Source organism: Oratosquilla oratoria, chromosome 28, assembly GCF_046742065.1.
Source record: "Oratosquilla oratoria isolate Oo_2021 chromosome 28, ASM4674206v1, whole genome shotgun sequence".
Taxonomy (NCBI): Eukaryota; Metazoa; Arthropoda; class Malacostraca; order Stomatopoda; family Squillidae; genus Oratosquilla; species Oratosquilla oratoria.
The window spans coordinates 26,629,733-26,656,089 of record NC_134804.1 but is presented as its reverse complement, the minus strand read 5'-3'; the positions used below and the strand labels follow the sequence as shown (position 1 = coordinate 26,656,089).

Below are 26,357 nucleotides of genomic sequence, written 5' to 3'. Positions count from 1 at the left end.
TTATTCCATACTGGTGACTTGAATGGATGCACCCATGTACATATTCTGTTTACGTCATGTGGAAATATTTGGTATATTATTAGAAAAGTGGTAATGAACAGATAACGCCCGGACCCCCTCAGGGGCACGAGACCAGCATTGACGTCTCTAGCACTCAGAAATTAGGAAGATCGCACTGGGGAGAGGGGGCGGGGGATATGATGCAAGACAATTTTTGTTTTTGTATATAATATTTTTTTTTTAGAATCATATAATGAATATCATATAGATCAATTTAGTCTACAGTCATAGACAAATTGAAGAAGCACCGATTTGGGGATATGGGTGCTTGAAGGTGATGTATAGAGACAACCAAAGCACCAAAATCAGAAATGGATCTCTCCCATACAACCTTGACATTAAATGTACAAGATGAAATTCACCCTCATCTCAGTTTTAACCACACAAACTTACACTTAACCAAATGCCTTCTAGATCTCTCAGTGCCCCCACCAGACCCAGTTGGAAAGAATGAGTCCATATCAAATTTTACCCAACACACCAGTTCAATCCCCTTCCTTCAAAACGTACGGAATATCTGACAAAAGGAGGAATGATTTTAGTGGATTGGTTACATTGGTTGCTTAATGTGTGCCTAAGAGAGACGAGTTCGTGTATAGTTCCTTCCACTTTATGAAAGAAAATGGGACAAATGTGAATGTAGCAGTTTTAGAGGGACCAATGTGATTGGAAAGGCATATATAAGGATATTAATTGAGATTATTAGGAGAGGAACAGAGGGAGTAATTGGTGACGAGGAGTGTTGGTTTAGGAAAGCTGTTAAGGACAGTGAAAAGCTTTTACGCGAGTTCTAGAGCTGGTGTTAGAATTGGTGAAAGTTGGACAACGCCAGTGGTGTGTTATGTCGCCATGGTTTTTCAATGTTTACATGGATGAGGTAGTTCGGGAGGTAGATGCGAAGATGATGAACAAAGGATTCGAGATGGTTAGAGAGACCGGAGGAAAGCGGGAAGCGAGCCAGTTGTTGTTTGCTAATGACATTGTCCTTGTGGTTGGGTCAGAGGATATGAAACAACTAGTGACGAAGTTTAGGAAGTTACGTGACTGGAGGAGGCTCATATATGGCGCAACGGCTAGTGATGTGACTCAAGACTACACCGATATTTACATGAATATATGTTAAAAACTGTTCATGTAAATGGGGTATCTAATGTCCACTTCTTGTAATAACTGTTCCATCAAATGTGATAAGTGTTGGTGGGGTGGCTTTCCAGGAACCAGACTAAAATCTGGGGAGGAGACTGCATCCCTCCCACTCCATAGAATTGCCACTGTAAACCAGCTTCCAAGGAGTAGGAGGGTCTACATACCTTATCAGAAAACTTAGAATATATATTTTTAAATGCAAATAAGGCGCTTTATGACTGACTGACGCATTACATTATTACCATATATTTCTAATAGCATTTTCCAGGATAAGAAAGAACTCTTTCTTTAAAATCTGGGGGTTGAGATGATTTTGGTAGTTTGTAAATGATGTGAAGAAAGGGTATGAATTGTTGATCTAGACTAAAACATTTGTTTCTGTTCTTGGTTCCAAAAATATATTTTATTCTCGAGGTCTCACGTATTCATAAGCGACTGGAGTGGGAAAGCATATCAGCTTTGGAGAAGAAAGAATCACACAGAAATTAACATTGACTCCATTGTTGCCTAGCAGCTGTTGCAAAGACGAATGAAATAGACTAAATAAAGGGAAAAAATTGCCACTCCTTACCGTGGAAGTCGTATTCAAGACATTTAACCCGATGACATATGATTGCACACAGCAAAGAACTCTTGGCTTCCATCAACACAACCTGTTCAAGCTTTCTAAGGTATCCCAGCTTTGTGGAGATCACACGGGTCTCTGAGGCCGAGAATTCGTAATTGGTGGAGAAAACGAGTAAAGAAGTAAAAAACTGGAGAATTGGTAAACAAAATGGTTTAACTTTGCCGTTTTGTGATGCCATAGTAAAGAAGTCACTTCTTGGTTTCTGTTTAAAGATATTGGTATATTGTCGATGTACGATTACAAGTTCCAGGATTCAAAGTCGATGACGATTTGCGATGTTTCTCGCTTGAACAAGTCCAGACACCATCGGCGACCAAAATGTGACTTGGACTGGTTGAATAAAGTCTTTCGAAGTTGATTATTTGTTTGGAATATTAGTATCCAAGGCAACAGGAAATCATTGGTAAATCCAGAAAGACTTATACAGAAATTCTCATGTATGATTGATAAAGTGAATTAAAAAGTTATACCGTGAAATTTCTGATTCAAGAACTTCGTAACTTTTAAGAACTTCTTGTTGATTTTCTGAACCTGTTTTTGTTAGGGCTTTCTCGCCGCCAACAACTCAATAAAATAATTGTTCCCATAGCACTGTATGGAGCAAATATTTGGAATTTGCAGTAGGCAGAAAAGAAGACCCTAAACGTGTCTGTGGAATATGATAGTTGTTACTAGGATAGATAGTGAGAAATACAAAGGGGGAGACGGAGAACAGGGGTGGAAATATAACTTTCGAATAGAGTGTATTAGTGTGCTAGAATAGTTTGGGCATGTGGAAAGATTGAGTGAGGAGAGGTAAGTTAAAAGACTATAGAAAACAGTGGGTGGAGCAAGAATGTTAGACCAAGAAAGTTAGACCAAGAATGAGATAAATGGACGAGGTGTAGGGGATATCAGATATAATAATAATAAAAAAAAATTAGTCAAGGAAGAGTAAATTAATGTAGAAATGACGCTGCCCAAAATAGATGTTCTTGTTTGCTCCATTAATTAGTTCACTCCGGCGCTTGGTCTTCAAGCCAAAATTTTCATAAATCCCATTAATTACTTCAAGTCGTTTTTGGAGGGGAGTCGCCATATAATGAAGCAGTGGGGGTAAACCAGCTCCGACTGTCACGTCCTGTTGTATCTCACAGCAATGCTTTTGCTCCAAGCGATTTGAGGGTCACAGGGATGAACCTTCAATCCAAGAGGTGCTAAGATAGGTAAGGGATAAATAGGTATTCTATGGGTGCGGAAGGGGTGATGGATGCGGAAGGGGTGATTCGAGTGGACGATCCCCCCCCCCCTATATCAGGGTGAAAGAACCTTTAGGTTATTTATGAACGTAAGTATGTATGTATCTATGTGATTCACCACGGTCTTGGATCAACTGTTTGACTTGTAATAAACATTTATTATTCTCACAGGTGCATATGTATATATATGTATGTATATGTATATATAATATATATATATATATATGTATATATAATATATATGTATATATGTATATGTATATATGTATATGTATATATATATATATAACACACAGGAACCCACAGTCGGAGAAAGAATAAACTTCGAATAAAGAATAATCCTATATTTCGGCTATCAACTGTAGCCCTCTTCAGGAAAGTACATAAGAAAGAGAACAGAGTAAATATAGGATTATCCTTTCTCCGACTGTGGGTTCCTGTGTGTTATTTACAAATGTGCTACTACATTTCTATTTAGATATATATATATGTATATATATATACATTTATCCACACATATATACATATATATATATATATATATATATATATATACATACATATATATATATATATAACTTAAACCCAGAGTTTCTTCACCAGCTTACAGTGAACAACGTTCCCCACACTGCGCTAATTCCTACCTCTAAATCCTAATGTGTCGTTAAGTGTTTGTGTGTGGGCCTGGACTCTGGGGTTTTGGGTCTCCGTCTAACCTGTTTGGTGACGATGTGCAGGCCATAATCAAAACACGTCATATACATATTATCCTTCTAAGACTACAATACCCAAGTATTTCACATATATGCTCAATGTATACACAGAGAAAGAAAGAGGAGAGAGAGAGAAAACAAGAAACGGAAACCCGCTAATCTGTTCGGTGGTAATGGGGAGGCCATAATGACGCCCCCGGGCTACGCCACTGTTTGCCCTGAACGATGTCCCATTTCCTACTTTGACAGCTACTTAATTTTCTAACGCTGTATGTATCTACATACCATAATTGATTTAATTCAATCGAGATAGTTATAGTGATATATATATATATATATATATATATATATATATATATATATATATATATATATATATATATATATATATATATATATGTATATATAATGCCTGTGTTATGAAAACTACTCATTTTCCTAACTTTTCGCCTGAATGCGGAATTTTGTAAAATGTTTAAGGTGTGGGTCCGTCTTCTCGATTTCGGGCATGGGCGTCACCCATGCTGGATCCGTCTTTTCGCGCGGAAACAAGAAAGTTGTGGTAGGGGTGGAGAGAAGGGTCTGGTACTTGTTGCCAGGGGGAGGGCAAGTCACGTAGGTAGCCAAGAAAGAAAGGGGGCTACGCCTCACGACCTACGTCTAGTTGGAGCTACGATCGAATTATTCCGGATATGCTACATAAACCTAGAAATATACATAAATTGAAAGAACGAAATTTCGGCATTGCAAATAAACGTGAAACCTGGATGTATTCTCGATGGCCTTTTTCTGTTAAGTGCACCCAGAGGTATCACCATAACCATATGTATCTAGATACTCCAAGTGACTTTCGTCAATAGCAAGTTTACGTGATGTCAGCAATATCGTCATAATTGCGCTTGAATGGGTGCTAGCTTTGAGCGTTCACTGCAGCAGCCAATCAGACGCAGTTGTGAGGAAGTGCAATAGCGTGAAGTATATTTCTTACAGAGAGAGAATGAGCTTTAAAACAATTGCCATTAATCTCTTTCGTACTGTGTGGCATTCGTATGTTTTCAGAGTTATATTCTCAGTACTTTACAGTAAATAAAGTTTTGTCCACTTTTTCATTATTAGAAATTTTATCTATAAGTTTACTTACATTTGCTTATCATTTTATATTCTTTATTTTATCTAATTTCGCATGCTGTCGTAATCTATTGTACAGTATGTGTGCACATCGGAGAAGTTGGATATTTAGGAAGTTGACGGTAAACTGGGGTGAGATTGTGATAGAGCTATATGGGTCATGCGCGCTTGCAGCAATGAAATATGGATCGCTAGTGTGTGGAACAAGGGTGGATGCATCACCAGAGATTGGTAAGATAAGGTAAGATTCAGTAATAAATTGGGTTACTTGACAGGTGTGGATAACGAATAGTACTACAACTTGAGAATGAATATTTGGCCTCGGCAGCAATGAATGGATGGTACTGCAACTCAGGGATCAATGTTTGGCCGGTCGTGCCAGACTTCCAACTATGCATTATTAATGGCATCGGTTTGTCACGTCACGGCTTCATCCAACCGAATTCCTGTACAGTGGGACCGTTGACTTTTGTCGCAGTTGCTATTGACCGTGGCTGTAGTGACTGCCGTCTGCAGTAACGATCCTTGGGGTATGCAACAGGTATAGGTTATACTCGACATCAGCGCTAGGGAAGTCGGCATTTCTCTCTAAATATCCGTGCCCGTGCCTTCTTCCACTTCCCCTTGTTCCCACAAACTTTCTCCATCCTTTTCTTTCAAGCTTCACTTTTCCTTTTCCACATTTTCTTTGGCCAACTCTGATTTCCCGTCTTCGATATATCAACCTTGCGAGAGAGAGAGAAAAAAAAGAATACGCGCAATCAGAGGTGAAGTATGAAAGAAAAGATAGTCTTGGCAATTTAACGGTTCAAAGAAAACGAGGAATAAAGAACTGCGAAGTAGTGCAGAGAACGGAAACAAGCTGCGTTGCAGGTCGTCTGACAGGAAATTGAAAATATCGAAAAAATACTCGGAAAGGGTGACAGTGTAAATTTTGAGCAAATACTCGTAAACACAAAAAAAATGTATGGTGTAAGCAGATACGTCTTCGACACTACAAAAAATGCAATCGGGATAATGTTATTGTCTGGAGAAAATTAATTTAAGTGTAGTGAATTTTTTTTTAACAGAAGCGCATTGGATAAATTATAAGAGATGTATTTGGTAACGGTTTCTTGCAGGAAGCCCACAGCTCTCAAGCAACCTGAAACGGCCACCTGACAGGCCCATAGGTCACTTTATTTCTTCTTCTTCCTTTTCTCTTTGAGGTTCGCGGGTCTGGCATTTGCTCGGACCTAAGCCTTGCGGGGGGCCGGAATAGTTCACACATGAACTCAGAACTCGTGTCCACGTTATGCCACTGTCAGGAGTGCCGGTACCCAGAGAAGATCAGGAAGGGTGGGCACACCTCTGTATTGCGCCACAGGGAGTGTGTGTCTTCAGGAAGCTGAGGGTTGCCTCGGAAGGGAATACGGTGAAATACCTCGCCACTCCTTCCGAGGTGAGTGGCTGGGTAAGGCGTAGGCGAAGAATAGCACTAACTCTGCACTCTAGCAGGTAGTGGTGGAAGGGTTGAAGTAACGCGGTCCCACAAAGTTTGCAGTGTTCATGAGTGTCTTCCCCCTGCGTGTAGCACTTGCCATCCACAACGACATCCAAAGCGGATTTTGTGAAAGATAGCTTCCGCCCTTCTATCAGGAGGCAAGTGGATGACCTTGTACCTAGTGACAAGGTAGTCACACCGTGCTGCCGCCAGAATAACAATAAGGTTGCTATGGTCGACCCTGTCCATCAATTTAGCCTTCTTGATGGTTACGCCTTTGAAGTGTGTGATCGTGGGCGCCAGGGACAATGTGATTCTGCTGAACCTCGTCTTTGTCTTTGCGACATCACCCGCAGTAGCGTTCCTTGGAATCCCAATATGACTGGGGATCTAGTGAAGTATTGTAGACTTCTCTTGACGTTGCAAAAGGTTCAGCGAGTACTGGATTGATGTCATTAAGTAGACGTTATCCATGTTTTTTTTCCTGACTGGACGACGACAGTAGCACTCCTTGAGTATATGGGAATCACTAATGCTGCTGAGGGACGTGATGTCTCGGGACAGTGCGAACCATTAAAGGATGAATTGCTCTCTCAGTGATGATTGCATCCAGAGCAATTTTATTCTGTGGGGAGGGCTATTTTGTGTTGATATTGTCATAGAACTGAATGGTGTCCACTCCTCCACACGCTTTCTTATCTTATTACTTATTAGCAGAGCCACTCCTTCCCTCCCTCGCCCTTTCATCACTCTCGACACTCTCACCACACTCCTAAACTCAAAATCACCTCTCCCTTTCAATTTAGTTTCACTTAATGCTAACACATCCGTCTTCCTTCTCACAAACGTACGGCCAGTCTTTTTTCATTTACCACAACCACGCACAATTAATGACCTAAATTTTAGAGTTTTGGTTAGAGTTCTCCCCCTATACCTTATGCCTGACTTCTCGTAATATGAACACACAGAGAACATGATACCTAGTTCAATTACTAAATCCCACTTTGTCGCCATTTATAACTTGCGTAGAAACCACAGTGACAGAATTCTTTCTTCTCCCTACCACAGAAGAGTAAAGATTAATCCATCTCGCACTTTTCAGACGAATCTTCTCAGACATTCAGGGATGACATTTGTTGAGCATTGGAACGAGAATGATATTTTCGTTTATTGTTAAGAGATATAATATCAGCATAAGAAAAAACCGTGTCTTTTTATTTTTTTTATTTTTTGGTGATCTTTGGAACCATAAGGTTAGATGTTATTAAGTATTACGGAAAAAATAAATTTATTATTTACTTTAATCCCGGTTGAGAGCTACTAGTGACCTTTCACTACACACCAGTCTTGCTTGTGGGAGACAGTAACTCCCTGCAGTAATGGGAATTTTTCACTCCGTGAGCAGAGCGAGATTTCAAGCCTCCAGAGTCTATGCCGGAACGTTAATCAAAGGATTTACAAAGGCAAAGCATGCCGACAGGAGACCTTTTGATCCATATCTAGGTCGGATGAAAAAAAAAAAAAAAAAAAAAAAAAAAAAAAAAAAATCATATTAATAATAAATTAAAACTATAACAATGTAAATAACAATTAAAATACATAAATAAATGCATTGGTATAGTTGAATAACAAACAAACAGGTAAATAGTAATTGATAATAAATTGACATATAACTAATAATAAATGAAAATCAGACAGACAAATTATAACAAAACAAAAACAAATAATATAACATAAATTATAATAATTACAGCATCTTACTTAGGTATTTATCTAAATGATTCTTAAAGCTTCGAACTGAACTACATTGCACTACCTGTGCAGGAAGTTTATTCCATTCATTAACTACACGGTTGGCAAAGTTGTTTCTATCTACTTCCAAATTGAATCTATTTCCGGACAGTTTGAGACCATTGTTTCTTGTCTGATTCTCATTCAATGTGAAAATTTGGTCACTTTTGATGTTGTCAATTCCCTTTAAAATCTTAAAGACCTGTATCAAGTCACCTCTGAGTCTACGCTTTTTTAGGGAAAACAGATTCATGTGCTTAAGTCGATTTTCGTATGATTTATTTTTGATATTTGGAATCAGTTTTGTGGCTCGCCATTGTACTTTTTCCAGTCTGTCAATGTCTTTAATGAGATTCGGTGACCATACGGAAACAGCATATTCCAAATGTGGACGAACTAACGATTTATATAGCTTGTTAATGAGTGATGGACTTTTGAAATCAAAAGATCGCGCAATCAATCCCAGAATCTTATTTGCTTTCTCAGAGGCTGAAATACACTGCTTGGATGATTTGAGGTCGTTACTGATAATTACGCCGAGATCTTTTTCACTATCCACTTTTGTTAACGAATTTCCAACCTAGCGAGAGTGGCGTGCGTGTAGTTCATTACTGACAGTATTGCATTTTACATAGTGGCTATAAAACGGTGCACTGTAAAACTAAATTACAGTTTCAGAATAAGGACGATTTTATTTTCGAAAAGAAAATACCTTTAAAGGGTGAAAGGAAACAAGTTCGATTGCCAAGCAGATGTATAAAGAGTTCACTTAAGCTCTTTATTATTGAAAAATATAAAAACATGAGAAGTACCTGTACTAAAGTGCAAAGTGAATAGGAAAACAATATAGAACAATGCAATATAACCATTGTGCAAAATAAATATATCGTGAAGTGTGGCAAATGTAATTAGATTGCACTGCTGAATTCACTCAAATGCAGCGACTCTGCGCAAGGTGGAATTCGCGCGCTCACTCGAATGCAAAGTGATGCCGGGCAAAGTTGGATCTTGCGCTCTCATTCCTTCAGTGAGGCTTGGACCACTGCCGCAAGAGGTTCATATTACTGCTCCCGTCTTTGGTGGCGTCTTGTAGAACAGTAGTGAATCTCCGATAGCCACTCCTAGTGCCGTACTGTAAGCGGGGCTGAGGGGGGAGGGGGTTAGTTCTGTCGTATTGACGTTTGGCGGGACCTGGTGAAAGTAACGTTTGTGATTGTGGTGGAGGGGAGGGAAGCAGTTCTGAAAGCCGTGATTGAGTACCGGTTTGACCAAGTGAGCTTCAACAGGGGAGTGGTGAGGTTTGTTTTGCATGGATGATGTGTGTAATGACATATTAATTAAGTGTAATATATTATACAAGCATGTCTCCTAAAGTGATATCGTTCTGACAAAAAACTGTATCAAAAAGTGAAACACATGTATTTCTTAAAAACATACCATGTGATACTGCATTGTTATTTTAATTGGTATTTTAATTATGATAGGTAACCGTTAAAATTTGTAATATTTTATGGTAGCGAAATTATATTTATACTGCAAATATGTATATATTTTGGTGTGGTGTATATATGTGCAAACATTTATATTTTCATAGGTTACGGGGTTCGACCAATGCTTATGTGATTCTGTCAAACCTTGTCTTGAATAATTCTATATTGTTGGCTTGGGTTATGTTTTCATCAAGCTTGTTCCAAAAGCCTACATTTCAATGTACAAAACTGTACTTCCGGACATCTTTTAAACATGTATATTTGTTTGTTTCTTCTTTTCCATTTTTTTTTTTTATCTTTACCTCTCGTCAATCTTTTTTCTCGTACCAGTAATCCGTTTCTGTCCACTTTCTCTAAACCTGTTTCCAGTTTAAGTATCGTTACCATATTGCCTCTCTCTCTTCACTCCTCCAAAGTGGGAAGTCCCAGTTTCTTCAATCTCTCCTCATGCGTCATATCGTTTAGACCAGGGATCATCTTGGTTGCCTCCTTTTGTATTTTTTCATTTTTTTTGTTTTATATCATCCTTTAAGTATGGTGACCACATCACCGCTGCCTATTCAAATCTGGTCCGTATTTCAAAATTTCCTGTCCATCGTGTCCACATCCTTAGTGTGTTTCTAATGATTGGTTGTCTTTGATTATGATACCTAGGCCCTTTTCCTCATTTGCTTTTGTTAGTATTTGATTTCTCATTGCATTGTCGGTCTTTTCTCGCTTGGCCTATTTCCAGTATTTTGCGTTTCTTTGTTTTAGAATTTATTTTCCACTCCTGACTTCACTTGTATACTTAATCCAGGTCTTTTGTATCATACATTTCTCCTCGCTTCTCACTCCGTTTATGATGTTTGCATCGTCAGCAAATGAGTTTGCATAACTATTTATTTCTTTCGTCATATTAATATATACGGGAACGTAGCAGAAGCCAAAGCTGGTCTATGTTTTGCATCGTTGGTTACTTTTCTCCATTCTGATTTTCAACTCTCATTTCTGTATTAATATGTCTATCTTTTAAGAACTCCTTTATCCATTCCAGTGTGTTTCCGCTAAGGCCTCCTATATTTTCCAATTCCCATATTAATCTCTTCTGTGGTATTTTGTCAAAGGCTTCCTCTAAGTCCAGATATATAAAGTCCACCCAGCCCTCTCTTTCTCATGCAACACATCAGTCACTCTCGATAGGCGATTTGTTGTACAGGGCTTTCCTTCTCTGAATCCAATTTGATTGTTTATTAATATTTTTTACTTGTCGAGAGGTAACATTTATCCTTCATAATTTTCTCACACGTTTTCGCTGTTGTACTAGTCAAAGACACTAGTATAATTTTGAGGTACCTCTCTGTTACTTCCTTTATAAATTGGTGTCACATTTGTTGATATCCTGTGGTACCTTTCTTCTAGTGAAAAATTATCAAGTTGTGTATTTTGTTTACTAATTGTTCTCCGCATTCTTTCAGTATCCAACTTGATCTCATCAAGTCCTGATTTCTTTGTTCCTGTCTTTCTAACAATTTAAGCGTTTCCTCCATTTTCACTGTTATGTTATGTTAAAATGTTCACATTTTCTCCATACTTTTCTCTTTCAAACTCTTCATCAGTGTTGAGTACTACTTGCGTTCTTGCATTCTCATATGCAATTCTTTCAGATTTCAGTCTGTATATTCCTTCTTTTTTGTTCCAACTTACCATTTACAAATCTGAAATACCTTGGGCTGGTCTTTGCATTTGTCAACTGCATCCTTCTCAAAATTCTTTTCCCCTTTCTCTTCGTAGTTTTGTATATCCGTTTTTTTATTTGTTTATTTATCATTGTTATTTATTTATTTTTATAAAAAAAAAAATTATTTTCTGTTCTTTTATGCCCCCTCCCATGCCCTGTCTCTTTAATTTTTTTGCCGTTGAATATATTTTGTTTATTTTTTTCCTTGTTATTTTCGGTATTTATTTTTCTACTGCATTTTAAATCTTTTTGAAGATAGTCCATGCCTTCTGTAGAGTACATCCTTAATTTCATAAAATTCTTTCCAATATGCATCTTTAGTTATTGTTTTTTTCTTAATCTGCATTCGAAAAAGTGTGTATCCATTGTTTATTTCCTTTCTTGATACTTTTTTTTCCACCTCCAACACAAATTTCAGAACCACATGATCACATGGGCATCGGTAATTTAATGATTCGATCACCTCAGGTTCTTTTGTTTAAGATCAGACCCAGTCTTGTTCATTGCTATGTTCTATAGTATGTTACCCCTGGGTGTCGGCATTTACGTGCATCTGTTTTTGAAAGCACTGATACTTTCTTTTTTCTTGGTGTGCGGGGCTAGTACCCGCTCGGATCTTGACCTTGCACGTGATCCGGAGCATTTCATATGCAGGGTTTGTTGTCCACACAATTCCAACTGTTGTTAGCTGCGGTGCCCTGAGATCAGGGAAGAGGGTAGGTATTCCTCAACCGCAGGCGGCGCCAGGGGGAGGGTATGCCCTAAAAAATCTGAGGATTGCCTCGGAAGGGGAAACAGTGAGGTGTCCCGCCACCCCTGCCGCGGTGAGCGTTGAGTCAAGTCTTAGGCGAAGAATGGCCGTGGCTCTACATTCTAGCAGATAGTGGTGGAAGGGCTGTTGCACCTCGGCATCATATATTTTGCAGCGTTCGTGATTGTATCTTCCCACGCGTAGCATTTGCCACCCACAGCGATATCCAGGCGGATCCTGTGGACGGTAAATTCCGACCTTCTACCAGGTGGTAGGTGGACTGCTTCGTACCTGGAGACGAGGTAGTACCACAGCGCTGATTCTGAAGTATAAAGTTGGCTTCTGTGGTTGGCCCTGACCATTAATCTGGCCTTCTTGATGGTGACGCCATTGATCTGTGTGATCATGGGTGACAGGGACAGTGTGAGTTTGCTGAACCTCGTCGCTGCCTTGGCATCATCATCCGCAATAGTGTTCCCTGGAATCCCGATGTAACTGGGGATCCAGTAGAATGTTGCAGACCTTCCATGCTGGTCCAGAAGGTGCAGCGAGTGCTGGGTTGATGTCGTTAAGTAGATGTCATTCGTTGTCTTCGCGGACCGGATGATGTCAATAGCACCCCATAAGTCTGTGTGAATCACGATTGCCCCCTCCCCAGCAGAGAAAGCATGGTCCAGGGCCTTGGAGATGACAGCAAGCCCCATCTGAAGAGTTGAGCTTCCGTCACTCACTCTCCATAGGGCGTTCACCCCATTGGCGGTTGTAAAAACAGCACCAAACCTTCCCGTAAGGATGTCCATAGAGCGTCCATGTAGGGCGGAGGGGGATATGGACCTTACGGCTTCAAGGGCCATGAGTCAACTGTGTTAGGTCGAAGTCAGCCTTACTTCCGTTGAGGTGGAAAATTTGGAAGCTGGCGCAGGAAGATCGCCACGGGGTAGGGGATGGGGGTTATAATCTGGATGAGGTCTGTCTAGAGCACGTCGACGAACCGGTTCCTGGAGTCCAAAGGACGTAACACTCGCTACATGGGCCCTCCAGGAGTGACCGGTAGGGTCTCTTTCGTTGGACGAGAAGACAGGAAGAAAGCCTTCCCGTCCGTAGGCGAAGGGAGGTAGTTCCCGCCTCTTGTCTAAGATTCACCACAGTGGTCCATGGATGGGCCGCCTTGATAGTGCGGAGAGCCTGGTTTCGGAGGACCTCAAGCTTGTCCCACGAGCTGAGTCGGAGGAAAATGAGAGATACAGCGCCATAGTCCACCACCGGACGTTCCGCTTGAATATAGTACGTACGAAGGACCTTGTGCCCGACACCTAGCCTAGGTCTCGTCTTCGTAGCTTCGCGGAGGTACCTGACATCCAGTGTTGCTCGGTACCTTGAATTTCGCGAGCGGCTCTGGTGCCTGTGGGAAGCTTCACAGAGGGAGTAGAGAGAGGAGGGTGGAGTCCCATGAGCCGAGGTGGGATCGAAGGTCGCAGGACCTGGTGGGGTTGGGGTGGTTCCGGGGGGTACACCGGTCTGGGTGCTCTCTGAGATGGCCGCACGGTCGACGGGAGGGGGCAGGAGCAATCTGCATCAGTGGAGGTAGGAGCCTCGATGCGATCCGTGATCGGGAGAGAAGCTTGGGCCGTCGTGGCCTCTGCGGGAGGGGTGACCTTTTTTGTCTGTCGGGGAAGCTATGTCCTCATCCATTAACCTCCATGAGGAACAGCCCTTGCGATCATTGTACGTAGTGCTTCAAGCTACCAGACGTAAAACACTTACAGTATACTTCACTAGTACTAGATCTGTAGTCCTTTGCTTAGCTATAGGAAGCGTGTTTCTTTATGTCGATCATTCGCGACACATAATAAGTGGATCCCAAAATACAAATTTATGTCATAAATCTATTACCATGAGTTGTATGGTTTCTGCAGCTTAATAGAAGACATGAGAAACGAGTAATAAGAGGCAAACATACAGATGAGTGTGAGCCTGTCACCCGCCTTCATCTTGCTCAAATTCCCCTTTGGAATTCACATTCATGGGGGGACATCTGGAACCCCATGCCGGTCCCAAACCCGGATAAAAGAGGAGGGTTGTCTACTAGCAAGCCGGTGGACGTAAAAATTATTCTGTTCGAGATACTCAGGCCCAGACTCAGGCACAGCTGGCCCACTGACAAGCGATACGATACGCCTAACAGGAGTTTGGTGAGAAGGTGGTGAAAAGAGAGGATTACACTAGCCTAGTTCGATCGGCGTGTACGCACGTGGCCCATGGAAGATCCTGTGTCCACGTGCTGGTAGGCGGAGCTTTCAAGTAATCATTAAAAATGTATGAAAGCGAACTTACGTCATGTCGACCCTGATATTTTCGACAAATGTGAACAGACTTCAAATTTCTCTTGACCATAGGAGCTGTAACGAGTCAGCTACACTATGTGGATGACAGACATACGTATGCCGTTCATTTACATGGCTGGGATGACCATTTACCCAAGAAGGAAGCAAAAACAAGAAAATGACAGTAACATATATGGAATTCAGCGACGCGAATACTAAGCTGACATTTATTCAAGTGGTCGATGCGCAAGAATGTGAAACGACGTGAGTGGGGGATTGTTAGTTTATTTTTATTTATCTATTTATCTATTTATTTATTTATTTATTTTTGGTAGGAGGGAAATTGAGAGTGGAGGAAAGTTGGAGGAGGAGGGGAAGGTGAGGTAAGGTGCTGAGAATTAAGATAGAAAAGAAGAGGTGGAGGTATACCAGGAAAAGCTGACAGAAATACGGGAAGTGACAAGTGAGAGAGAAGAACTAGAAATAGAAGAAGAATGAGCATTAACATAAGAATGAAGGAGACTCCATGAGACCGTAAGTCCTACACTAGGCAATTCCATGTCCATTACCACCTATCATCCCTATCCATAAAGTTATCTCATCTTCTCTTAAAACGACCAATTGTTTCAGCGCTTACTAGATGGTTACTGATTTTTTCCCATTCGTTAACCACTCTATTGGTAAACCAGTTCTTACCATTTCCTCCTTGCTATTCAATTCTTCCCATGTAATGTAAAATCTTATTTCCTGATGATTGCTAGTACCTAAAACAGGGGTTCCCGAACTATCTTATATGATCCCCGTTTTGGCTTCCAGCAGACTCGTAACCCCCCACCTTTTATATATATATATATATATATATATATATATATATATATATATATATATATATATATATATTCCTATTCCAATTCCTATATTTTTATTGATATTAAAAAACGGGATGGGATGACAGAATTGTAATTTGCATTATGTAATGGTAGGTACTGGTTCTTGGAATGTTTCCATTATTCCTATTAAGCAATGATTTTTGAGCAGATGAATTCAAGCCCCACTTGTATCCTCCTCACGCCTCTTTGGGGGGAGGGGCACCCCCCAGTTTGGAAACCACTGCATTAGAACGATTCTTATTATATGATCGTCATTGCTTGTTAGCAGTAGGTCTGAAGTAGTCTCTCCCTTCGTAGGCTCGGTTGTCATTTGCTTTGAGAAGTTATAGTTACCGCAATTATTGATAGATTCACCACAATTAAAGTTATGTTTACCCAGTTAATGTTTCTATAGTTAAAATCTTCCATGACAATTTTTTTATACTGTGACGGCCTACGAATTTGTCGCAACAGGGGCTCAGTCTGTTCCATACCCAGTTTAGGAGATTTATAAAGAACAACGATAAGTTTCTTATTCCTACATATAATTTCCACCCAAATCAATTATATACCCACCTTACTTTTAATCGAGTTATTGATAATGAAATTAGCTGTGTTTTTAATGATTTTTTTTTTACCTGTATAGTAGTCTATATACCTTTATTTCGATTTCCAGAAGGGAATATCTATCCGCCATATTGATTCACGATTCAGTAATAGCTATCATATCAAGTTCTTCTACACAAAATTTGCTTCTAAACAAATCTATTTTATACATGACTTTTCTACTCTTCGTATAGTAAATATTGAGATTATCTTCCTGTTTCCGTGTTTCTTTTTACAGTCTCTAAACTGTTTTTCTTGTCATAATTATTTTTTATACTTTTGGCCCGACCCCTACGTATTCTACCCCCCCCCCTCAAAAAAAAAATGCAGAATGCCTATTTCTCGCTCAAGGGATTCAGCTTGGAGTCGAAATCCTTTGGGCGACAGGTTAACCCCGTCCTTTGTATACAGATAATTCTTGACGTAAAAGTGATTCCACATGCACTGGGGTTACAATGTTTTGCCAACCTGCAATTTATTGCAATAGCCCTGGAATACCCCATCCCGCCAACTTTACTCCGCGGAAGGTTTCCACATACAATAGAAACCCCATCCTTTTCCCTAATCTTGTCCAATGCTCCCCGGACCCGCGTAAACATCTTTGGCTGAATTTCCTTTGTCGTCGTCCCCCACTCCTTGCGCTCAGACAGACGATGGGCTTGGCTACCTCGCCAACCATGCACGATTCTATCCTATCGCTATCACCTATCCCCACCCCGGGGAAACACACCTGTGTCCTATTCTTTTTATCTTTGTCACAAAAGAACCTAAGTATTTCACCTTACAACTAGTATATTAGCTCTGGGCAAGGCTTTAGCAACTGCCCTCCTGTTCCTGTTGCACCTCCATCACCCCTTGTTTGTTCCCTGCCGCCTCTTGTTGCAGTCCTGCGAGAGGTTAGAACGAGCTCTTGCACTCAAGCGGGCCTGGTGAGGGCTTTCTTTCACCTCCCCGTGTTTTGCCGGTCACCGCTTTCGACACACCATCATCTGGTTTCAAAATTGGTCTGTCGTCCGTGTTGTGAGCTTTAGAGTGAAGAAATCTATTCTCCCCTCTTAGGCTTGCAATAACTCCCCTCTAAGGTCACATTTCTACTGCTTATCAATTGGAACATTTCAGTATTGTCCACAGTTGCACAGAGCGGCTCACAGCCCGTGATTTGACCTTCTTGGTGACCTCAGCCCAACTGGTTTTTGAGGAGGAAGTGACAATTGTGCAAAAATGTTATGTAGGACGAGGAGGATGGGAGGGGATAGAAAGAAGGGGATTGAAAGGCGGGATGAAGATGTGAAGGCAGTAGTAAAAGTGTGCGTATGTAGATTAGTTGCAAAGTAAAACCAGGGAAATATATGAGAGGTACAAGAAGAAGAGAGAAGATGGGATGAGGGTGGAAAAGAGGAGAGCATATGTAAAATGGGGTAGGATTTCGACAGAGAAAAAGTGCTATATCATCACCCCAAAATCTATTAACTGAAAAGAAGATGAATGCTATGACGGCATGACGTCACAGTTTTTCCCCGAAGTGAACTCTTGGTGTTATTTCGACCTAGCCTCAGCCAACTATTCGTGTAGCCTCCTCCACTTAAAAGTTACTCCATCGGTACATAGTCCAAATACATGGAGAAAGATCTTCAGAACTTATCATTTCAAAAGAAGTCGGTGTTGTCCTACAATTCAGGTGACTCAAGATGCTACACTCGTTTCTTTAAGATCACCAGACAGCGTTGCATAAGTGCAGACGAAATTTCCTCAAAACCTCGATATTCTGTTGTGGTAACGTGGCAGCCTTGGAGAAATTTCTCCGGTTACCCTGGCATTCCATAAATACAGGAAAAGGTCTTCGGAGCCAGTTATCTTTACTTTAGATAACATCTTCCTGTACCTCAGCCTGTACAAGAGCAGAAAGCAAGAAGTCTTGCACAAAAAAAATTCACGTATTAATTCTCATGACCCCCACCCCCAGCCAAAAACAAACAAAATTCCAGAGTTTGCCCACTCCTACCTCTACGGAACCTACAGCCAATACGCAACTATGAACGATCACATGCAACACCGGAGGGATGAGGACCCCCTTCGAGGGCTTCCCGTCTTCCTTCCGAAGTCATTGGAAGTCGCCCTCGATATCAAGGTAACAGCGCCTCTGCACGCGACTCAGTACGGCTGATGGCTTGCATAAAGCATTTCGCACTTGAAACTATACCATATGAATTATAATATGCACTTTCCGACTTCACTCTAAATTCAGACTTGTGCTTCATTCATATTCTTCCGCATTCGCTTGAGCTAGTCCAGCACATCCACATGTAATTTCATATTTTTATGATAACCAGAAATGAACAGCACATATTCTCTCTGTATTCTTACGAAATCATAGTATTATTCCCCACCAGCTCTCCGAAGGTACCTTGTGATTGGGCGTCTACCACACGAGAACGACCAATTGCAAGTGCACTTTCTTTTGTGTCTCAAAGATGAACGGGTCGGCTTGAATTACTATATTCTTCTGTAGTCATTGATCATACGATAGTGTATTAGTCTTTATCCACAAATTGTAGACTGTGTCGTCCATTGCAGTAGGACTATATTCAAATTAATCAAATCCTGTGTCTTGTGATATTATGTTTAGGAAAGTTTTTTAACAGAAATTAAGACCATGTTTGGGCCAACCCACTTGAGGAAGGAAAGTTATTTCGATGTCGTTTAAGAGCGCCACCAGTAGGAGTTTAAGCAGTTCGTAAAGCTGTTGATATATTGAAATAACTAATCCCAAATAACTATTGCAGAGACTAGGTTTCTATAACTATTAGTTTGACAGCTCAGCTAGACAGAAGCCTTAGACTTAACTACTTGATTTCAGGCAGATAGTCATGCATCAGCGGATCCACTGTAGACTAGTAGTGTCCTTCTAATTGTATTGATAAAGTAGTTATAATAGTTATTCCTGAGCGCACTCCTAGACAGTAGCTGTTCAGACAGCCTGATGTTGAAGCCACAGCTCCTTCAGCAGCTGGCTGAAGAATCGTATTTTAGAGTCTTGATTAAAAAAAAAAAAAAAATCGCATTATCGGTTTCATCAGAAGTGATGATAAGCGTAACTAACCTTCCTCACAACAATACCTTGGGTTTTAAGACTTGTATTATTCTTTCTGATATCAAAGGATTTGGTTCAGCTGAGGTAGGAGGGGACGGCCGTAGGCCTGAACTGGGTCTTGTTGGGTCGAGACCCGTTTTGGCCCAATTCCACATCCCGGCTGATTGAACTGCCTGGCTACTACCATGACAGAGAAGACATTAGTGATTGGAATTAACATGTGCTCTCATGTCAGCACTTTACAGAACTGAAACAAGTGAACGGAGAAAGCAGATGGTGTGTCCTATCCAGTCTTCTTATATGTCTAACTGAATCTTTTTGAAACCATATTTTTCCAGAAGAGTTACTGAAGAAACAGAACTGTCGTGATTCTACTGAAGTCTCCACTTTGTTTTACGCTAAGCTTTGATGGCCTTACCTTAACTTATTTCGAACCCATTTTTGTATATCAGCCATTACTTATTTATTCTTATTTATGTAATACATACTTAAGAAGGGACCTTTGCCCATCCAATATCCAATCATCAACCCAGTCTCCGCCACAACTTCCGAGTTAAAAGGATTGTAGCGAACCAACGCCTCTACAGCAGGACCCGACAACTGGGGATGGTTTACCTCTGTAATGAAGCGGTTGGGTTAATTAGCTCTAACTGTCGGACACTGCTGCAGAGGCGCGGGACAGGTAGGGGGCGATGAGTGTGATGGTGTAGTATGCGTTGACTCAGCCACGTTTTCCCCTTAAAAAGGGATGAGGGTTTTTGGTATGAAATGTGTATATATATATATATATATATATATATATATATATATATATATATATATATATATATATATATATATACATATGTACATTTATATATACATAAGTATATATATATGTATATATATATATATATATATATATATATATGTATACATATATATATATATATATAATCATAATATGTATGTATCATTATTGTTTAAAATATTATTATATTTTATTGTTTCTTCATTTAGTTTGCTTTTGTTTATTGATTTGATTATCGAATATTATTTTTGTTTGTTCTTTATTGGTTATTCATTATAATTGTTATTTGTTATAAGTGTTCTTTATTATTGTTGTTATTATATTTATTATCTTATCATTGATGTGATTGGAATAGATAAGAGGTGTTTGATTGCATTCGAAAATTAATTAGATCCTCTGGAAAACACAAGATTTTCATGATAGATTGGAAGGTTATTGTATAGATATTGCAAAACTGTCATTTACGAGTATCCTCTATTGCTGGCCTTCGACCATTATTATCTTTAGCTGTAAGCCACAAAGGTTAACCTCGTTCACCTTAGTGATTTCCTAATCCTGCTCACCACTTCACCCAGTCTGCACCATGCAAGGGAAAACCTTTGGTCACCATGGAGACACCAGGTAGGATTGCAACTTTCTCACCTTAAACACATCACTCCTGTAGGGTCACTTGCACTGCTTGGCTATCCTCTGTAGTGTTGTCTACTGCACTCGCCCAAACCTGTTCACATGTCCTCTATTGTACCTATTTGTCTCATAAAGTGTCGTTAGTTTTCTAGACAGGAATATATGCATTCGTGAGTTCTACAGGTTGTTCTATATATTACATACGAGAATATATGTAGATAGAAACACAAACATGTAAACACAAATACATATACATACGTACACACATATATATATATATATATATATATATAATGAAAAATGTAGTAACACATTTATACACCACAACGAATATCATAGGTCAGAGCAGAAGAAAACACCAGAGACGAGGAGTCTATATATTTCGACTGCTAACTGCAGTCGTCTTTAGTGGTACAGAGTAGGAGGAAGGTGCTATTTTGAATAGTACCCTCTTACAAAAAACAGGAACTGGGAAAGGAAGACAAACCGCTACCCATCCACAATAGAGATTTGATAATCATATGGTGTTGGGCCAGGGATAAAATTTTTGGCGCTATTTGTGACCATAAGTCCGGACATAATATCTGGAGACCTGCCCCATTGATATATTCATTAAATACATCAAAAAGGCACTGTTATATATATATATATATATATATATATATATATATATATATATATATATATATATATATATATATATACACACATTTATGTGTGTGTGTATTATTTCTATATGATTGATAATGATTCTCTTTAACGTCATGAAACTCTCCTATTAGGGGAATTTGAACCATGCCCGTAGTCCAAGTCGTTTGCGGTAGGTTTGAACTCCCGTCACCTATACCTCCGCCGCAAGTAGCGACGCTACTCATCTAGCGAGCATCTACACACACACACACACACACACACACACACACACACACACACACACACACACACACACATATATATATATATATATATATTTGTGTGTGTTTATACATACACTTCGTACTCGTACACAATGTAATAAGCGTTTTGCACATTATGTTTTCTTTGTTAGTTGTACTTGTGGTCGTAAGTAAAACTGTCCCATACACTGCTTGGCCTTCTGCAGTACTGTTTCATTGCTTATTTTGCACTCTTCCTGCGCAGTTCTCAGATGTATTTAACTTTTACACCTTGTACAGTCTTCTCCTGTTGCACTGCTCTTTAGGTTGATGTAAACACATAGTGTTGACCATAATGTAGGCGATTCCTTTTAGTTCACATATGATCGAAGGGAATTTTCAACGATGCTCGTCCTGTGAGAGAAGGTCAATACAATAACGGAGGGTAAAACTTTGGAAAGTAACCAAAATTTATGACACAATGAGGAGTCGCACGCACCATCTTGTGACGTCATGTTTGACGTTTTCTTTCAGAAGTGAACTGACTTGATCTTAGTCCATTGTCGTTTGCATAACACGCACCGCAGTGAATGTTTTTATAGCACCGCACCAATAAGCTTGTCTGTCTTTACGCACCTCAGTATATTTTATCTCCACTGAGAAAATATATAGAAATAATTGGTCGTTGATTTTGATGTATGTGAAGCACAGTAGAGCTTCCAACAAAATGCACAGCGTATTCAACTTGTGTGGCACACTGTTATTAGCCCAGTTTTGTTCTGATGTTAAATGAGATATTGTGTGAAGATATATCACCGTTTACATTGTTTTGGCAAAAAGTGATTTAATAAATGCATTGACAAGCACACATGTCCACGCACACGTACACACGTGTACACAATACACCCACATGAAGACACGCACATGGAGACAAACATTCATACATACATACACACGCGCGCGCGCGCATACATTCACGAACACACACACACACACACACACACACACACACACACACACACACACACACACACACACACACACACAGCTTGGTATGGAAGTTGGAGAGTATGAGAAACAACCCTACGAGCGTTGACCTTGTAAACTCGGTAATTGTAATTAGGTATATACATACACATTACACACACACTAACACTAAAGCTAGTACTAAAATTTATGATAAATTGGAGAGAATACTGGGTCTTTCATCCACAAGGAACCAAGACAATAGGGAAATGGATGAAGGGTGGGAGTGGAAGAGGTGAGTGGAAGGCGCTTTAGTAGGCTACTTCCTTTATTAGGAGGAAGAGGCCTATTAGTATTTAGATAGATCTTAACTCCTGGTGGATGAGGGGTCATCCCTGTCCCCCGCTCTTTGCTCGTGTCAGAAGCAATACAGCAAGACACAGCACATCCACAGGACCAGCGACCGAAAATTTGGAGAATAGGAGACTGGCCCACAGGAACGCTACAGTAGTTCATGTATTCTGCAATTGGGTAAATAGGTAGGTAAATGCACACGCACACACACACACACACACACACACACACACACACACACACACACACACACACACACACACACACACACACACACACAGTATCAAATACAGACACCAACAGCCATACTCGTGGTCACGCTGACTGATTTGACTCTTGCAGAACATGTCGATCATTGTGTCGACGTTGACGATCATCACACAACTGGCGCTCTCCCACTACATCCGGAGCAAGATCAGCGACATCGTCTCCAATGACCTGCTCAGGGGAGTCCTGCTCGAACTCGTAGCGGCCGCCGAAATGTGCGGCTCCTGCTTCGAGCTCATTATAAGTAAGTCGAACTTAGATTCGCGCGTGCATGTGAGCCTTTGATTTTATGTTTTGCCTCTTTAGGCCAACGCCATACGACCCTGATGAGACTGGAGTAAGTTATTTACCGTAAAATATTAATGCAAATTTTTTATTTTTATTATTTCTAACTTTAGAGATGAATGCATGGGTTGGCATATGTAATTGTTTTAGCAAGCTTCCGTGGTGCACGAGCGTACCCTGTATTACCCATCTGCTCTTGCAGTGACCACCGCTTCCCTCTCTTACATCTATGACCCCCTCCCTCCTCCCCACTCCCATGCTGCAGAAATTTAGCTTGTTTGTTGATATCTATGACACGCAGTGTGTGTATGATATATATATATATATATATATATATATATATATATATATATATATATGTGTGTGTGTGTGTGTGTGTGTGTGTGCATGTGTTTATGTGTATATACATTCACTAACATCAATCTCTTGATAGCGCAATGGGCTAAGCCACTGATTCTTTGTCTCGTCCGAGCTGAGTTCGAGTCCTTAACGACCACGTTTCAATTTCCATATATATGCTTCCTTCGAGCTTCTCGTCAGTTTCGACTGCGATGGCAATGGAATTAAAAGTGAATTGTGGTTGAAAAGATATGTGTGTATGCATATATGCATATATATATATATATATATATATATATATATATATATATACAGTATATATCTATATATATATATATATATATAATATTTATATATACAGTATATACACTTTCTCAGGTTTAAAACCCGGGAAAAATTAACCGTACTTCTTCTTGAAAAATTAAAGTTTCTTAGTCATGTTTAGATCCTTTGTAGTTCATTGGCGGATCCTATGCAGTGGGAACTCAGGGACGAACCCTTCGTTCGTCCTTGATTTTGTCATGTTGCTCATATGCCAGCTTTGCCAACGCAGCACAAATATATATATATATATATATATATATATATATATATATATATATATATATATATTTTTGCAGAAACCACCGGGAAATTGAAAAAACAGATACCGAACGTTTTCGTTCGGTATCTGTTTTTTCAATTTCCCGGTGGTTTCTGCAAAAATATTTTATCACGTGTGTTTTGTGATTTCTTTGCATATATATATATATATATATAATATTTAAATATATATATGTATATATATATGTATATATATATTTATATAAAAAAAAAACTCCCACTACCGGAAGGCTAGGACGGTACCCCTCACAGAGGAATTTGTAGCGTGGAATTTAATGAATCATGCCCTTGGTTCAACTTCGCCGGTGGCAGGATTCGAATCGCCATATCCCTCAACCTTCGCCGCAAGTAACGACGCCCAAACCCGCTCAGCCAGCAAGCTTCCTTTCATTTATATATATATATATATATATATATATATATATATATATATATATGTATGTATGTATGTATGTATGTATGTATGTATGTATGTATGTATATAGACAGATAAATTAATAAATGAATAGTTGTGTAATTTAGCCACCACACTCGTGCCCTTACGTACCACTTTGTTCCTAGACCATTCTTATCGTTTCTTTCTCCTCCCCGACAGTCGCCGACAACTATGGAGTCCATTCTTACGCCGTCTACCTCTTCCTGATGACAATTTGGTGGGGGCAATCGTGGGGCAGTGCCACGGCGTGCCCCTACAGTCTTCTGGAGGAGTACGTGGAAGCCGGGACGAGTGGTGTGGACGTCGTCCTCAAGATCGTCGGGCAGACCATTGGTGGCATCGCTTCCTTCAGGTTGTTGGATTTGTTTTATTTTTTCTTAAAGAAAAAAAAAGTAAGATGCACCATAGGGCCATGCATATGTGTCATTAGCCCGTTTGCTATCCAGGGTTTGTGTGTGTGCATTGGAGGGGGGGCGCGTCACAGAGATTAATAGAATAAATGGGGGAAATGGTTACTAGTGAGTTGTGGGTCCACCATCCATTGAGCACAATGAGCCATGCACGTGAGGTCCAGGTGTCCTCCCAAGGTGTGTGTAGTCTCACCTGAGTTCAATAGAATGATCTCAGCTTTCTCCTCCAGAAGCGTTGGTTGGCTATGCATTATAGGCTCGGGTCGCCGGAGGGAGCGGAAGATGGGGTAATATGCATTGAAGTCTCCGGCAGTGAATGTTGGTTCATAGCCAGCTAGGAAGAGCATCTTCCCCAGGGGCCAGTTCGCCGTCTTGAGAACGATATGTGTTGTACAGAAGTAGAGTGCCCCCGGCAAGTGTGATCTGGCAGCCAAGACCTCTACTCGCTTTCCGCAAGGCACGGCGGGTACTGGCTCACTTGGAACCGTCTCCCGAACGAATATAGCGAGTCCGAATAGATCCTCCACTTCGGGTTGTATAGTATACCCGGTATCCACTGACCCGGAGCGGTCGGTTGGCCTCCTGCAAGAGGGCTGCATCCACCCCCCTTGTGGCCACGGCAGCAAGTAATACGTGGATTTTCTTGAGTTAAGGTCATACCTCACACCTCCGGAAGGAGATGCACCACCGAGGGGCTGGCTCCTAGTCTCCGGATTGGATCCAGAAAGTACTCTATCTCTCACTTCCTACCAACCTATCTCCTCCTCTTTCATTTTATTTGTTTGTTTATTTGTTATCACATCAGTAGGTCAGTACTCCGGTGCCTAACCTCCTACACCTTTTAGCCTGAGACATAGAAACCAATGCAGGCCCATGCACATGCCCCATGTGCACAAAACCGATGAATTTCTTATTCTAATTTGTCAGATGTAACATGTGCTACACGTGGATTTACCTAGCATGCATTACACTCACCAACACAAATCAAAACACAAAGATTTTTTATTATTTGTCTCTGTTTATTATTGTTTGCTTGATTATCATTTATTATTATTTATCTGTCAGTTTGTTATTATTTACTAGTTACCTTTTTATTTATTATTTAATTTGACTTATTTTTTAAATTATCTATTTTATTGATTATTATTTATATTATTATAATTTTATTTATTTATTTATCATTATTATATCTTTTTTGCATCCGACCTATTTATGGACCAGAAGGTCTCCTGTCGGTATGCTCCTCTGTAATCCTTTGTAATTTGCAGAGACCACGCATCTACACTCACCCAGAAACACTCCAGGACAAAAACTCACTCCAAATGTACTTTAAATAAACATCAACAGTATCACAAACAAACAGACGGAGC

General features: G+C 40.2%; 1 protein-coding gene across 7 annotated transcripts in view; it reads left to right on the top strand.

Moving 5' to 3' along the window:
• AQP (aquaporin) overlaps positions 1-26,357 on the top strand; it is a 60,331-nt gene that overhangs the window by 28,609 nt on the left and 5,365 nt on the right. For 5 of the 7 annotated variants that reach the window (XM_076211032.1, XM_076211035.1, XM_076211034.1 and 2 more), the window contains exons 2-3: positions 22,990-23,158; positions 24,737-24,929. In XM_076211032.1, the coding sequence (XP_076067147.1) occupies positions 22,993-23,158; positions 24,737-24,929 (359 nt within the window). In that variant the 5' untranslated portion in view covers positions 22,990-22,992. Of the gene's footprint in view, positions 1-17,576; positions 18,076-20,174; positions 20,450-22,989; positions 23,159-24,736; positions 24,930-26,357 lie in introns of those variants that run through there. The other 2 variants (XM_076211030.1, XM_076211033.1) reach the window with 2 other exon arrangements.